At 38.4% G+C, this 16,786-nt stretch overlaps 1 protein-coding gene across 3 annotated transcripts; it reads right to left on the bottom strand.

Moving 5' to 3' along the window:
* Nucleotides 1-307: 307 nt before the first annotated feature.
* get1 (guided entry of tail-anchored proteins factor 1) lies at nucleotides 308-16,114 on the bottom strand. Of its 3 annotated transcripts, XM_022664014.2 has the most exons (7): nucleotides 15,969-16,055; nucleotides 15,442-15,575; nucleotides 14,806-14,887; nucleotides 9,150-9,315; nucleotides 6,521-6,588; nucleotides 4,695-4,809; nucleotides 308-737 (listed from the first exon to the last, which is right to left on the bottom strand). In XM_022664014.2, exons 4-7 carry the CDS (start codon nucleotides 9,313-9,315, stop codon nucleotides 664-666), a joined length of 423 nt encoding a protein of 140 aa, XP_022519735.1. In that variant the 5' UTR covers nucleotides 14,806-14,887; nucleotides 15,442-15,575; nucleotides 15,969-16,055; the 3' UTR covers nucleotides 308-663. The 3 variants fall into 3 exon arrangements, with proteins under 3 accessions (XP_022519735.1, XP_022519734.1, XP_022519733.1); XM_022664013.2 differs by lacking the exon at nucleotides 14,806-14,887; XM_022664012.2 differs by lacking the exons at nucleotides 14,806-14,887; nucleotides 15,442-15,575 and having other exon boundaries at nucleotides 15,969-16,114.
* Between the last annotated feature and the right edge of the window lie 672 nt (nucleotides 16,115-16,786).

Genomic DNA, 16,786 nt, shown 5'->3' with positions numbered 1-16,786 from the left:
TGTTACTGTAATGGATTACTCCTGTACAGTGCTTCAAAGACTTTAACTCATGTTAATAATGAAGCAGTGTCTGAATTAACTTGTATTTCTACCCCTGATTGATTCGTAAACTAAACAGTCTCTCTGTATATAGTGCACTACTTTTGAGGGAGTAGGGATCGACTTTGGTCACTGCCCAAAGTTATGCCTCTGTATTACACAATATAAAATTATTTCCAGGGGCTTTAAATTTTAAATCAGTTAAATAAAACCATTAATGAAATATAAATCACAAAAAAAAAACAAAAAAAAACATACACAAATCCTGCATATTTATAATGGCTGTTTATTCAGGAACAATATTTTTAGTTGTTAAAATATAAGCACAGTGTAATATATTCAATGAGCCATCACCAGAAAAAGGAAAATGTGAAAAATACATAAGATTGACAATAATGGGTACAGTACTGCTTTTTACTACAAGATGCAATCAAATTTTCTCAACAGCTATTGTAAAAGAACAGTGAAGCTGCCCCTTGACTTGAGGGGGAAATGAGGGCAAAGACAGTGCCTTTAGCAAATGACACGGTAAATCCTTTATAGCACAACTTGCACAAATGTGATGGACATTTGTTGAGACCCTGCTCACAGATAATGACCACTTATATTAGCTTAAAATAACAGTTAACTAACAGCATGAAGTCCAATGGCCACCACTTTGTTGCAGACAACTAACCAGCAGGTAATCCCCACACCACCTACAATGAAAAGAAAACATGAGTTATGTATATGTATACAATATGTCCTTGTAATTAATGATGCCAACTACTTTGAGCTGCACCTATTGCTGAAACAGGTGTTCCGCTATAAATGGGCAGCTTTTGTAATATCCACAGAGAATTTCTGCCATTAAAAGGGATTGCTCTATAAATGTGTATAAAAAAAGCTTCCCTGCAATGAGCTGTTAATATAACCCTTGTACTGGCCAGGCACAAATCAATAGCCAGAGAAGTCAAAAGCACGTAAACAAACAAACAAAACAAAAGGAAAAAAATAAATAAATAAATAAATATATATATATATATATATATATATATATATATATATATATATATACACACACATTATATATATATATATATATATATATATATATATTAGGGCTGGGTGAAAAAAATCTTATCATGATATAGTTTTTCATATCAGCCGATATAAATCAAATCACTTTCTGTTACACTTAAAGGTTTCTTTTTACTCATAAGTGACAGAATAAGGGAGTTGTGGCCAAAATCTCCCCCCCCCCACATGTTCGGCCCTTAAAACAAGTACAAGAGACAAATATATAAACTATAAATAAAATTCAGAACCATTACATTATTTGTCTGTTTAATTTAATTAGCAATAGCACTTGGATTTTTTATAAAGTTATATTTAATCAAAGGATTATTCCCCTTCCTCAATGCAGGCAACTACATAAAGCAAAATACAAGAGTATATCACAGTGTTCATTTTAACAGGTGATTTTGATACAGTTTTAGTCTTTTGACTAAAATGTATAACAGTTTTAGTTACATTTTTGTCTATCGAATATTATCCATTTTAGTCACATTTTAGTCTAATAAATTTTGTTATATAAAAAGTATGTACTACATATGTTTTACTGTTTTTCTATTTATTATTTGTTGTTATTTTGAGATTACTTACTGCTAATGTTTATTAAAATAATAGCCTTTAAGTTCTGTTGCATTTAAATTATGCTAACATTTAAATATTTTTAAGCAAGTGACCTGTAATGGAGGTGGGAGGAATAAAGTCAAGTTTCTGAAATGATGCACTTCTATTGCAGTACAGATTAATACTAACATTACTGGCTTTCAGTAGACTAGACTTTCATTACTTAACAAGTGTATTTAAAAGTCCTTCAGTTCAGGAACAGCAGCGTTTAGCTCCGTTTAAATACAGCTACACAGATTATATAATCTTCTGTATTTAGTAAAATATCCAGCACAACTGACTCTCTATCTGTTAAAAACTAAAAACACAAAGACAGAGGATAATTCTGCCCCCAGGGTTTTCTAACAGAAACAGTGAGTTAGAAAAAAAGACGGAGATATCGATTTATCACCCAGCACTAATATATATATATATATATACATACATATATATATATAGCCCAGAAGTCTGCCACTTCTGGGCTTAACAAGAACTGTCCCTGTGGTCTTCCATTTCCTTACTATGTTCCTCACAGTGGAAACTGACAGGTTAAATCTCTGAGACAACCTTTTGTATCCTTCCCCTGAACAACTATGTTGAACAATCTTTGTTTTTAGATCATTTGAGAGTTGTTTTGATGAGCCCATGATGCCACTCTTCTAGGGGTGAAACGATTACTCGAGTAAATCGAGTAACTCGATTAAAAAAATTGATCGATTAATTTTCTGTGCCTCGAGTAATCGTTTATTTAATTAATAAACTCAGCGCGCGGTATTTCCGCGACTTTTATTTTGACAACGCGCTCAGCGTTACGTCACTCTCGCCCGGGAAGAAGGAGACGGAGGTGTCACTCCCCGATCTGTACCCCCTGCCCGATTTGTGCCGCGCATGCGCACGCATGCGCACTGCAAACTGAGCGAGACGTAACAAAAAATAAATAAAAACACAGCAGGCTCACACATTTTAACAGATTATTTTCGATTTTTAATTATTTTAAACACCTATCTGTCTATCTAGAGTTCAGAAAACGGAAGTTAAGCTTGATCAGCGATCTCACAGCGCCGACAACTGTTGACAGCCGTGGCTGCCCGATCTGCGCCCTCTGCTCAGTGTGCAGTGCGCATGCGCGGCACAAATTGGGCAGGGGGTACAGATCGGGGAGTGACAGGAGGTTTGAGCAGCGGCAAAAATGGAAGCGGCGAGAGAAAACAGCGGTTTTAAAGGAATAAAAGCATTTTAGGTTGGAACGGTGACATGTATTCAGTGCAGCGCGTCCTTGCCTCCCAAAACAGCGCGTTTTAATGCTGCACCATCTGAGCTGAGGACAGCCGAGAGAGCAGGTAAACATAACTTATAATAAATCAATGAGATTAACATTAATATGCCTTAATAACATAACAGCAGCGCCGTGGAGTGCTTATTAATAGAAACACTGTCTATTACTTATAGTTTATTAGAACAGAGACGTTTTCGAATGAATACATGCTTTATCGAAACAGTAAACACAGCGCTGTGGAGTTCAGAATATAAACAATAATAATGTTAAAGTTAGCTACACTGAAGTTACTTTGGCTGAAAAAAAAATGCATGATTTCTTCATCTAAGAGTACATTTGACCGGTGAGACAGAAACTGTGTATGAACACTGTGTTGTTCATATAAGGAAGTGTGTGTCTCTTATTTATTGGATAAAATATGAATTACTACTAGTGCCTAATGTGCCCCAATGCGTTCATAAATGCACGGCCATGACTTTATTATTAGACTTATTAGTCTTAGTGATGTAATTAGACCCAAGTAGTCCAACATATAAATAAAGAAAAAAACCACATTTGTAATACTTCTGTTTCACAATTATTCCACAGGTCCTGATATATTTTGGAGAAGCGGCTTGGTGGTAAAAGAATGCAGCACACTGATCCAACACTGGCAGAACTGACAACGTCTCTGCTGTTCAGAAGCTAAGATGCACAACACAAAGACGATGTTTATGCCTTTTTTATTGATTAATACCCTATATTTGATACTTACAAGAAATCCAAAATTGAAAGTAATGTAATTAAATGTATTTTTGTAATTGTGGTATTTATTTCTTTATTGTGGTTTATTTATTTGTATTTGCAATTTGGAAATGTATGTTGTGATTTAAAAAATATAACTTATCTAAACAAGGAAAACAATTGGTCATTCATTATTAAGTGAAATGCCTTTTTAATTGCTCTTTAACAAAAAAAATGTTTTATCCGATTACTCGATTAATCGATTTTTCAGTAGAGTACTCGACTACAAAAAGAATCGATAGCTGCAGCCCTACACTCTTCAGAGGAGATTCAACTTGCAATTGGCCACCTTAAATACCTTTTCTCATGATTGGATACACCTGGCTATGAAGTTCAAAGCTCAATTAGGTTACCAAACCACTTTTGTGCTTCAGTAAGTCAGTAAAAAGTATTTAGGAGTATTCAAATCAATAAAATGATAAGGGTGCCAATACTTTTGCACCGGTCAAATTTTGGTTTAATGCATATTGCACATTTTCTGTTACAATAAACCTCATGTCAATCCTGAAATATTACTGTGTCCATCAGTTATTAGATATATCAAACTGAAATGGCTGTTGCAAACACCCAAATATTTACAACTAAAAATGATTAAGATTTATAGGGGTGCCCAAACTTTTTCATATGACTGTAGATATACCATTTTCTTTTCACGCTGATGCAGCATTACTTGGTAGTCTGCGCGCTCAAAGGAGTGTGTTGTTGCTGTTTTTTATTTATTTATTTTTATTGTATTTTTTTCATACAATATAATGCAAATTAATTATTTAAAAATAATGAAATGTGAGTTTTTGTTTTATTCCGTCTCTCATAGTTGAAGTGTACCTATGATCAAAATGACCATTCTCCATTCTTTGTAGATGGGAAAACTTGCAAAATTGGCAGCGTATCAAATACTTATTTTCTCCACTGCATGTTACAAAAGACTTTATAAAAGACTTGCCTGCAACTCCAGAAGGAAACGCTACAAGTCGCTCCAGTGGAGAAATCCACTTACTGGGCACCACAGTGACAGGATCAGCATAGTATTTCCAAATGAGTGAGACCATTAGAGCTGCCTAACAACACACAGCAAAAGGAATAATAATAAAAAAACTGAATGTGAATTTAACAAAATCAACAAACAATAGTTTAGACTGTTTTTTTTTTTTTATCGACAGTCTATGCCACAGTTTTACTCTTTTTTTTTTTACAGTCCTGCTGAAATAAACAATGGCTCTTTTCCCTGAAAGAGCCATTACCTGGATGGTAGGATATGATCTAAAACTTCCTTATACATTTGAAACCAGAAGTTTTCATACACTATATAAAAAGATACATACGCATGTTTTTCTTACTGTCTGCCATGAAATCAGAATAAGCCATTACCATTTTAGGTCAAATACAATTACTAAAATTATTCATATCATGAGAAAAATTATAAAGCTATCAGACAAGATATCAGGAAGAGAAGTCTGGTTCATCCTTGAGTGCAATTTCCAAATGCCTTAAGGTGCCTAGTTTATCTGTACGAACAACTGAATGCAAGAATAAAAAAGTTGGGAATGTCCAGCCATCATAGCGCTCAGGAAGGAGACAGGAGACAGTGTCCCAGAGATGAACATGCTCTGGTCCGAAATGTGCAGATCAACCCAAGAACAAAAGCAAAAGACCTTGTGAAGATGCTGCTGATGCTGATAAGAGTGTAAGAGTCATTATCCACAGTGAAACGAGTACTGTATCGACATGAGCTGAGCAAGAAGACATTACTCCAAAAGGAACAAAGCCAGATTAGGTGAGAAGCCTGAGAATACCATGCCAACTGTGAAACGCAATGGTGGCAGCATCATGTTTTGGGGTTATTTTACTGCAGGAGGGACTGGTGCACTTCACAACACAAATGGCATGAAGAAAGAACATTATGTGGCAAAACACTGGTGGATTGGCCACCACAGAGTCTTAATCTCATTGAGAATCTTTGGGATGTGCTGGGGAAGGCTTTGTGCAGCAGTCAGACTCTACCATCATCAATGCTGCTGCAAGATCTTGGTGAAAAATTAATGCAACACTGGATTAAAATAAATCTTGTGACATTGCAGAAGCTTATTAAAACAATGCCACAGTGAATGCATGCAGCAATCAAAGCTAAAGGAAGTCCAATGGAATATTAGAGTGTGTGACCTTTTTTGGCAGAGTAATTCGCTTTTAAGAAATGTTTTTCTTCTTTTTTCCGAATTCATTTCTGGTGTACATGTGATGCCGAAATGCTCTTCTCAGTAGATTATAAATTAGAGAACCTGCCTCCTGGGTTTCTTTCCATTCATCCATGCAGTGGTAAAATACCCAACAGCTGATTAATGGGATCAGTTAAACTAGATATATCCAAGCTGGATCAGAGCTTAAATAACACATTTTCTGCAACATGAACTAAGCTAAGTGTCATGGCAGCACCCTTTTTCACAATGAAAAGAAATTCCAGAAAAATAAGAAAAACATTTAAATGAAATATCGGTCAAGAAAATGTCAGTATTTGTTTCCACCTGATTTTTGCTACGTTGGCATTTTGCTAAGGGTGGGACACTATATCTACATAGCAAAATATTGTATCAATAGGATTCAATTGTATCCTAACATTAAAACATGGATACATGCATATATTTGAATTTGGGCATTACTGTAAAAACAGTTTTTATTGAGAAAAAGGGTTCTAAATTAATTTGGACAGGAGGGACAGAACCTTATTTGGCCTATGGGCTACAAGTTTGACAACCCACCCGGCTTAAAACTTACTTGAAGAATGTAGAAAATTATGTTGACAATCCATTTGATTTTAGCCTGCTGAGCAGCTCTTGATTTTACTGTAAGAAGACAAATGGAAATACAATTACTATATTTGTGAAAATACACAGATTGTGCCATAAAAATGTTTTTACTGTTCAAATGTTTGAGTTTTTGCACAACATCCTTTTGTAGAAAATAACAAAGGCTAATTTATTCCCAATGTTATGGAACACAGAAATTCACGGAGCTTGTTCATGAATAGGAGTGTTCTGTTCTTTTCTTTTATACGTCAGAAAATGAACAGAAATGGAGAAGCACCACTTTTTTGGTAGCATTTAGACAATAAATGAGCCTAAAGGCTGTGGCATACTCGAAGCATCGCACACCACTCCAAATTTTTAAGCTTAAGTTTAAAACAGTTTTCAGTGATTTAAAAAATATCTGTGACAAGTGGTGTATACCTTCGATCTGGATATAGCCCCACTTCACTGACCGGCTTCTTTTACATCACCTACACCCTGGTGAACTTGGGGGAGATGGATATAGAAGAGCCATAGATTCAAGACAGTGCCCCCTGAAGCCCACATGAACTACAGCAAGCAAGTGTGGCAGAGTTTATAGTATGGTTTTGGATTTAGTTCAATGTATTAATAAAGATAAAGAAAATTCTAAATGACTGACTGAGGAATTAAACAGTGTTCATACTATTTGAACACCACCACATTGTGTGCATGCACCAGTGTGCATACCTCCATTAAAAAACATTGTTTTCATTTTTTTGTGTCGTGAAATCAAAAACTCTGACAAGCAACTGAGCAGCAAAAATCATAAACATGTTTCTGGCATTCGAATTGTATGACTTATGTATTATGCAGAGCTGTGCACTGTCAGGACCCTGAATGCAATGCTGTTTAGTGTCCAAGACACAATTTTCTGGTCCTGTAGTTACATGTTGTTTGTAGGTTCCTAGTTTATTTCACATCTTTCTCTTGAAGAGATTTTGGGAGATTTTCTAATGAAAAGACTGTGTATGTTTCAGACTTGGTTATTTTGACAGTTTGCTTAAGACTGTAGCTCTTAAATTATGGTAAATGGCTGTAAACTGTGATATGTCAGTTCAAACTTTGAACTGAAGTTCACTCTGATTTAAATGATCAAAATAAGATTTAGTTGGACAGGTTAGCCCATATCCAGGATAGATGTTAACTGTGGCATTACTAGGTCACTGATCAGTTGCAGAATCTAAAAAGGAGAATTTTCTTTTACCCAAAAAATACAAACTGATTTCTTGTATATCAAAGACATTAAAGAAATATAAATGTGCACATATCTAGACAGGGCATACAGCCTTTCATGACACTGTATGTAATACTAACTAACTGCATTGTTGCACACTAATGACTGGCAATTCCTGGAGTGTATTCAGACATGCTAACCATCCGGAAATGTTGAAGTAAATTTTCAACAAAAAATGTATCTTGCTTTTTAATGATTTACAGTGACTAGTATTCATACCCCTTGATCTTTTTTCACAACTTGTCACCTTACAACCACAAATGTATTTTATTAGGATGTTAAGTGATAGATCAACACAAAATTGTGAAGTGGAACAAAAATTATACATATTTTAAGGGTCATCATCTTGCTTAAAGGTGAATTCCCTTTCCAGTCTTTTGCAGCCTCCAACAGGTTTTATTCCAGAATTGCCCTGTATTTATCTCCTTCCATCCATCTTCCCATTAACTCTTCCCTGTCCCTGTTGACGAAATGCATTCTCACTGCATGATGCTGCCACCACCATGTTTCACAGTTGGGATGGTGCATTCTGAGTAGTGTTACTTTTTCACTATATGTAGCGCTTTGCATTCAGTTCCACTTTTGTCTCATCTGACCACAGCACCATCTTACACGTTTGCTGTGTCCCTACATGGCTTGTGGTAAACTGTAAACTGCACTTCTTATGTTTTTCTTTCAACAATGGTTTTCTTCTTGTTGCTTTTCCATAAAGGCCAGATTTGTGGAGTGCACGAGTCCCACCTGAGCGGAGGATCTATGCAGCTTCTCCAGAGTGATCATGGGCCTCTTGGCTGCTTCACTGATTAGTGCTCTCCTTGCTCTATCTGTCTGTTTGGGTGGACGGCCATGTCTTGTTTGGTTTGCAGTTGTAGAATTTTTGAATAATGGATTAAACAGTGCTCATTGGGTTGCTCAAAGCTTGGGATGGTTTTTTATAACCTACCTCTGCTTCAAACTTTTGCACAACTTTATCTCTGACCTGTCTGGTGAGTTCCTTACTCTTGATGATGCTGTTTGTTCACTAGTGTTGTCTAACAAAACACTGAGGTTGATACAGAGCAGCTGTATTTATACTGAGACTAAATTACACACAGCTGGACTCTATTAACTTATTCAGAAGGTGGCTCAAAGTGTGCACGCCACACAAATTTTATTTGATTAAATTGTTTAAATTCCTGTATAACTTTAGTTTAACTTTACAATTATGTGCTACTTTGTGTTGGTATATCACTTAAAATCTGAATAAAATACATTTGAATTTGTGGTTGTAAGATGACAAAATATGAAAAAGTTCAAGGGGAATGAATACTTTTGTAAGATGATTTGTAAGTCAAACTCTTACCATGAGTCTTTAACTTGTCTGTCATTTTGTTGATCTTACGCTCCAGTCTGGCATACCTGGCAAACTCATCCATCATGCTTATAGTAGAGAGCTCTAGTCTCATGTTCTGGATTTCTGTTCGCATTTCCATTTCCTGCTCTGCATCTTTTTGAAGAACCTTTAACATCTTTGAAAAACACAAAAAAGATTAAACATAATGCTACATATGTGTTGAATGAATGATGAATACAGCATTTATGTTAATCAAATACAAAGTATTCAGAAAGAGAGAATGCACTCTTACCCACAAAAAAACAGGATAGCATCAGTTAATGTCATTTTTACCCATTTCTTTTTTATCCATTCAAAGGTGGACTTTGGATCATTGTCCTGCTGCAGAACCCAAGTACACTTGAGCTTAAAATCACAAACTGTTTTTGAATTTCTTTAGATCAGGGCATAATGTGTCTTTGATATCTTTTATCTGCTTCATGATGTCAGACAGGATCTATTTAAATGATTTCTTGATTCTACAGGTCTGGCAGTAATCAGGCCTGGTTGTGATTAGTAAAATTTTACTCGGATTTACAAAACATATAGTTAGTGTTAACTTGTGAAGAACAATTACTTTTAGCATTGGGCCGGATTTGATTGGATAGCAGCTTTTTTTTCATTTAATTAAAAATAAATCTGTAAGTGAGCAAATACATTACCACAACACTGTTCATTAAGGTTGTTACAATATAAAAAGTTTGGATTTTGAAGTGTAGTATCACAATTCTGATCACTAAAACAGGACTGTCTGTAGGTGTTGGTGCAGAAGATGCCATCCTCTACCTGCTACGCAGAGAGCAATAATAAATGTGCAATACCTCTCCTGATAGACTTTTTAAAATCCATCCATCCACCCATCCATCCATCCAGATGGACGGACAGACAGACAGACAGACAGACTTGAAAAAGCACTAAACCTTCAATGCTTCAAAAAAACACCAATATTCATTTTGCGCAAACATAAACCTATAGCTTTTCAAGTTGTTGAAGGTGGAAAATGGAGCTGGGGCCCCCCCAAAATCCGGTGTGAAATGGACTTGGGTTGTATTGAAACACGCTTACAAACATGCTTTTGTTGAATAGTGCACCTAGTTTGCATTACAAATTACAGGACTTTTAGTCAATGCTCTCAACAGGATTACAATGCTAGGGATAGAGGTATAGTGTTGCTCATATATGAAATCACAATTTGTACAAAATGTACAAGGCTCAAAGCAGCTACACACTAAATTGGTAGAATTAAAATTATGTAAATGTCAGGGGCCTCATAGTTAAGTCTGGAGCTACTTTGAGCTTGATAATGGTGTAAAAATAGTGAATTCTTTGCCTGGGCAACGCTATTCCCACTTCTGTGCTGCCTGATCCTTTGCTGTGCGCAAGATAAAGATCACCACTACTACACTTCCTGAATCTCTATTGTGTTTTGACTACGTTCACAACTACTGTGCTGCCTGATCCTCTACTATGCTGTCTGATCTGCTGCTGTGCTGTCTGTACCTCTAGTCTGCTGCCTCATCTGCTGCTGTGCTGCCTGATGCTCTACTGTGCTGCCTGATGCTCTACTGTGCTACCTGATCCGTTTCTGTGCTGCCTGATCCTCTGCTGTGCTGCCTGATCCTCTGCTGTGCTGCCTGATCCTCTGCTGTGCTGCCTGATCCTCTGCTGTGCTGCCTGATCCTCTGCTGTGCTGCCTGATCCGCTGCTGTGCTGCCTGATCCGCTGCTGTGCTGCCTGAACCTTTAGTCTGCTGCCTGATCTGCTGCTGTGCTGTCTGAATCTCTAGTCTGCTGCCTGATCTGCTGCTGTGCTGCCTGAACCTTTAGTCTGCTGCCTGATCTGCTGTTGTGCTGCCTGAACCTTTAGTCTGCTGCCTGATCTGCTGCTGTGCTCCCTGAACCTTTAGTCTGCTGCCTGATCTGCTGCTGTGCTGCCTGATCCCTTTACTGTGCTGTCTGAATCTCTAGTCTGCTGCCTGATCCGCTGCTGTGCTGCCTGAACCTTTAGTCTGCTGCCTGATCTGCTGCTGTGCTGCCTGATCCTCTACTGTGCTGCACTGCCCAATCCTCTAATGGGCTGCCAGATCCCCTACTGTGCTGCCCAATCCTCTTCTCCTGTGCTGCCTGATCTGCTGCTGTGTTGCCTGATCTGCTGCTGTGCTGCCTGATCTGTTGCTGTGCTGCCTGATCCTCTACTGTGCTGCCCGATCCTCTACTGTGCTGCCCGATCCTCTACTGTGCTGCCCAATCCTCTACTGTGCTGCCCAATCCTCTACTGTGCTGCCCAATCCTCTACTGTGCTGCCCAATCCTCTACTGTGCTGCCCAATCCTCTACTGTGCTACCCGATCCCCTACTGTGCTGCCTGATCCCCTACTGTGCTGCCCAATCCTCTTCTCCTGTGCTGCCTGAGATGGTGTCCATCATTCCTGCGCTGCCTGTTTCTCTACTCTGTGTGTGACTACGTTCACCACCACTGTGCTGCCTGATCCTCTGCTGTGTGTGCGACTACGTTCACCACCACTGTGCTGCCTGATCCTCTGCTGTGTGTGACTACATTCACCACCACTGTGCTGCCTGATCCTCTGCTGAGTGTGACTACATTCACCACCACTGTGCTGCCTGATCCTCTGCTGTGTGTGACTACATTCACCACCACTGTGCTGCCTGATCCTCTGCTGTGTGTGACTACATTCACCACCACTGTGCTGCCTGATCCTCTGCTGAGTGTGTGACTACGTTCACCACCACTGTGCTGCCTGATCCTCTGCTGTGTGTGACTACATTCACCACCACTGTGCTGCCTGATCCTCTGCTGAGTGTGTGACTACGTTCACCACCACTGTGCTGCCTGATCCTCTGCTGTGTGTGCGAGTACGTTCACCACCACTGTGCTGCCTGATCCTCTGCTGTGTGTGACTACATTCACCACCACTGTGCTGCCTGATCCTCTGCTGTGTGTGACTACATTCACCACCACTGTGCTGCCTGATCCTCTGCTGTGTGTGACTACATTCACCACCACTGTGCTGCCTGATCCTCTGCTGTGTGTGACTACATTCACCACCACTGTTCTGCCTGATCCTCTGCTGTGTGTGACTACGTTCACCACCACTGTGCTGCCTGATCCTCTGCTGAGTGTGTGACTACGTTCACCACCACTGTGCTGCCTGATCCTCTGCTTTGTGTGTGACTACGTTCACCACCACTGTGCTGCCTGATCCTCTGCTTTGTGTGTGACTACGTTCACCACCACTGTGCTGCCTGAAGCTCTGCTGATTGTGTGAAATTTCGGGCACCGCTACTGTGCTGCTTGAGACGGTGTCCATCACCACTGTGCTGTCTGATCCTCTACTCTGTGTGTGACCTGAATGAACATGACTGTGAGCATACCATAGGGGTGTCACGATTTCGTTATTTTATTGAAATCGAGCAAAATTATGTCCCGGTCTCGAGCATCGAAGTCAAAAAGATGATCAACGATCCCTCTCTCTAAGGTACGCAAGCGCACACGCGCTACGCAAATAGCGCAGCACACTGTATTTTTTTATTATTTATTTTATGTTGCTGTTTTAATAGTGCACACTGCTGCTACAAAAAAAAACACTAGCTGGCATTACATATATATCTTAATTAAATTATTTTAATTTGACCAGTAGTGCCTATTGTGGAGTGTTACAGATCACTAATCTAAAACTGCCATAGGCCTCCCTGCTGTTAAAAAAAGAAAAAAGAAAATCGAATCGAATCGTGACCCTTAAATCGAAATAAAATCGAATCGAGGATTTAGAGAATCATGACACCCCTAGCGTACCATGCTGATAGCCCTCCTGGTTATTATTTTGTTTTTTAATTTGTCTTACAGCGACTAATGTAATCAAAATGCTTTGGCATACATTATTACTCTATTTTTGGATTTCAGTTTCCTCCATCTGTTTCTTAAAACCAAATGCTGGCTTTGTGCTAGTGCTCTCTGACTAGGTCTTTGATTTAAATCCTTACAATTTCAGTAATCACTCATGTCTGGACTGAAAAGAAAAAGGAGCACATTGCCATTTGCATTCTCCATATAGAAATTGTGACCACATTATTACTTTGGTGCATCTCCAAATTTTATTCCATCTATTTAGGTCTCTTAGATAAATATTTAGGTCAGATTCTTGCAAAAATAGAGAATTTTCTAACCACTGTATAGCTCAGAAAAAGTTGAGACAGTATGGAAAATGTAAATGAAAATAAAAATATATTTCTGCAATAGTAGAATCTTCCATGGCTTAAGGTCATTGTTGAAAGCTGGACACACAGGGTGCACTGCATTAAAACAGGCAAGCTGACAAATGGCTTTTTCCTGCATCATCCAGCTTTAACCTTCCTTTGTGGACTGCACTGTGTTCACAGACAAAGATGTTTGGCCATGCAGTAATTTCCAGTACAATTCAAGCCTGTTTTAATGCAGAAGATCACCAGAATCAAATACTGACAGACAGCCTTGCTCCCATTGCATTGATTATTAGTGTTGCTTACTTTTCCAGCCTTATGTTGCCTGAAATGCAGAAATGAATGTTTTAATGAATTAAATAAAATGAATGAAAGTTTACCAGACAAACCATGAAATATATCAGGTTAATAGTGTCTGCAATTATATATATAAAATGCAAAATGCAAAAAAAAAAAATATATATTATATATATATATATATATATATATATTTATTTTTTTTTTTTTTTTTTTATAGGAGTTTAGCATGCTTTTAGTAGCTACTTTTTCAAAACATTTTTATCATTCTTTTTAAAATTGAGAAAAAGTCTTTAGTTGCCCAAAGTTTCAATGAATGTTCATGCATTAATAATAACAGTTTAAATAGCCAGTGGCAACCTTTTCAAACTTTGTACCATAGAACTTGGGGTGGAAGCTCTTCTGATATTCTAGCCAATACATTGCAGGGCAGTTAGACACAGACAGACACACTGATACATTCACTCACACCTAGGGGGCAATTTCAACCAAAACCCAATTGGCCTGGACATGTTGTTTTTGGACTGTGGGAGGAAACCTATACAGACACGGGAGAATGTGCAAAATCCACACAGAAAGACATGGGCTACCCCAGCCAGGAATCGAACCCTTGCTGTGAGGCGACAGCGCTACCCACTGAGCCACAGTGCTGTAATTATATATTAATTAAACATTATTCCAACTTTTTTTATATAATTTTTTATCCCAATTTATTTTCTATTTTCTCTCAATTTACAAGGCCAATTACCCAACCCACTCATTAGGACACTTTCACTAGTGTTGCCCCAACACCAGAAGGGGAAAGACTAACACATGCTTCCTCTGACAAATGTGAAGTCAGATTTCGCCTCTTTTCCACTGAGGAGTAGCATCACAGCGCACTCGGAGGAAAGTGCAGCGACTCGGTTCTGATACATCAGCTCAGAGATGCCCTGTGCTGATCAACATCCCTCAAGGAGTGATGAGGAGAAAAGAGCGCCATCTACCCACCCAGAGAGAGCAAGGCGAATAGTGATTTTTCCAAGTATGTATTGCTGCAGACTGCAGCACCTCCAAAAAGGAGGGGCTTACCTCCAAATGGGAGGTCCACAGCTCCAAAGGGGAGGGGCTTACCTCCAAGTGGGAAGTCCACCAACAGTATAGGGCTGGAGACTGGGAGCGTTTGTGCGCGAGACCTCTCTCACCACGGCTCCGGCTAATGTCATAAAAAAAAGTCTTCCGTGATTATTATTATTACTATTATTCTATTACATCAAAGTAAATGTTATATAGAATGTACTATCACATTATATTATATTATACTATATAAAAGTCTACATCGTAAGGCAGGGAGACCTCACTCAGCACAGCTCCATTTCTCTGCCAAACGCCACAAAAAAGTCCTCCGTGGTTAAAAGGCTCATGGATGTCAATAAATATATTAGTCAACAATTAATGATTATTTATATTTCTTAAATGTCAATATAATAAAATACGTGCAGTGTGGATGTATTTATAATATTATTGGCTATGAATAAACAACTGCCTTTATTATTTAGATCTTTACTATTTTATAATTTGAAAAATTCACAGCATGGCAAATGTTTAAACGTTTTAAATAAATAAAATGTGGTTGCAATGTGCACAACATGCTTTTAGACTCTTAGAAAATGCATTTTAAAAGAAATAAACATTTAATAAACGAAATTGATTAATTAATTAACCTTTGGGGTTATTTACAAGCACAAAACGTCGTGAAAAACACCATACCGCGTAACACCAAGCACCAGCCTACTTGGATGTAGGCTCCGCCTGTTTGGAGGTATGTTCCTCCCCTTTGGAGGTGCTCCAGGCTGCAGCTATACACTTCTCGATTTTTCAGGGCTCCTGCAGCTGATGGCAAGCTACATGAACAGGATTTGAACTTATAAACTAAGTTAACTTTTAAAACCTCGAAAGATTTACATGCTGATATATTGAAAGCAGTGTGTAAAATTCAATCTCGTCGAGCAAATTACCCTTTATATCAGGTTTTTAACTAATTCCTTCTTTAGTATCATGTATCGGCTAACAGAAAGCATAAACTTACATAACAACAACAACAGGAATTATCTCTATCAGACTGGGGCAGCTGCTGGATTTGATCAGCGCTGCTCCTGAATGAAGCTGTGAAAGAACGCTGATGCACCACAGCAGTATATTCACAATACTCCGCTCAGTCAGCACTATCTGTTCTGTAAGAACCCTGTACTTATGAGGGATATACAAAAGAGGAAATAGACAAACCGTAAACTTACAAAGGAGGAAATAGACGGCAGGAATGTTTTAACGAGATTACACAGAAACACAGAGCTAAGCACCACGAGCCAGTTGTACGTGGAATCCATTTTGTTTGTTTATGAACTACTTCACCCGATTCGTGAACCGATTCGCTTCGGATGAGCCGGTTCGTTGTAATGAATCGGACTTATGATTTAAACGTACAGGGTGTGGCCAAAATGGCTCCCCACTCCCTCATGTGTACCTCAATAGAGGGAGACAGTTCACTAAGTTGCGAAGTAGTAAAACACAGGAATGAATTCGGACACTCCCTCATTATTATCATGCGCTCACTCTGCTCGCTTAAACATGAACAGCTGAAGGGCTGAACTGTGTGAAAGGGCTGAAGTCGTGTCGGAAATATCGTGCTACGAGATAGAGAGCACATGGACGCCACCACAAACTCGTATTAATGGGGAACTCGGATTTTAGATAATGCCCGAATTTCCCAGTTGGGGACGTGTCAGAGGTCAATAAATTAATTACATGTATTTAAATGGATAAAAAAATAATATATTGAAGCAGACAGTTCGTATTGTAAACTGCTTAACACGAACACTTGCAGGTTGTAAACCTGCACACATATTTAACACACATGCAGATAAAATCATTTAAATATATATTTGTGATATTTAAGACAAGGCCTTGTCATGCCAACGTAAACAATGACGTTGAGCCAACGTTGAGCCAACGTATGCTTGCTATCTGGGTATTTTATTTTATTAAGATCATGTTGTACTAAAACCTGTAATACTGTTGATATGCTGAACATCAGCTGTTTGTCCGGTTTTTTTAG

The sequence above is a fragment of the Astyanax mexicanus genome, chromosome 4 (assembly GCF_023375975.1).
Source record: "Astyanax mexicanus isolate ESR-SI-001 chromosome 4, AstMex3_surface, whole genome shotgun sequence".
Lineage (NCBI taxonomy): Eukaryota > Metazoa > Chordata > Actinopteri > Characiformes > Acestrorhamphidae > Astyanax > Astyanax mexicanus.
The sequence above is the reverse complement of the archived record's forward strand: the minus strand, read 5'-3'. Positions and strand labels throughout refer to the sequence as shown.

Coding starts and splice junctions, on each gene's coding strand:
- get1 (XM_022664012.2), bottom strand. CDS start 16,058: ATGGATTCCACGTACAACTGGCTCGTGGTGCTTAGCTCTGTGTTTCTG. Junction 6,589..9,149: donor AGACAAGTTAAAGACTCATG/GTAAGAGTTTGA, acceptor GTCTTCTTACAG/TAAAATCAAGAGCTGCTCAG. Junction 738..4,694: donor GTTTCCTTCTGGAGTTGCAG/GCAAGTCTTTTA, acceptor TTTTCATTGTAG/GTGGTGTGGGGATTACCTGC.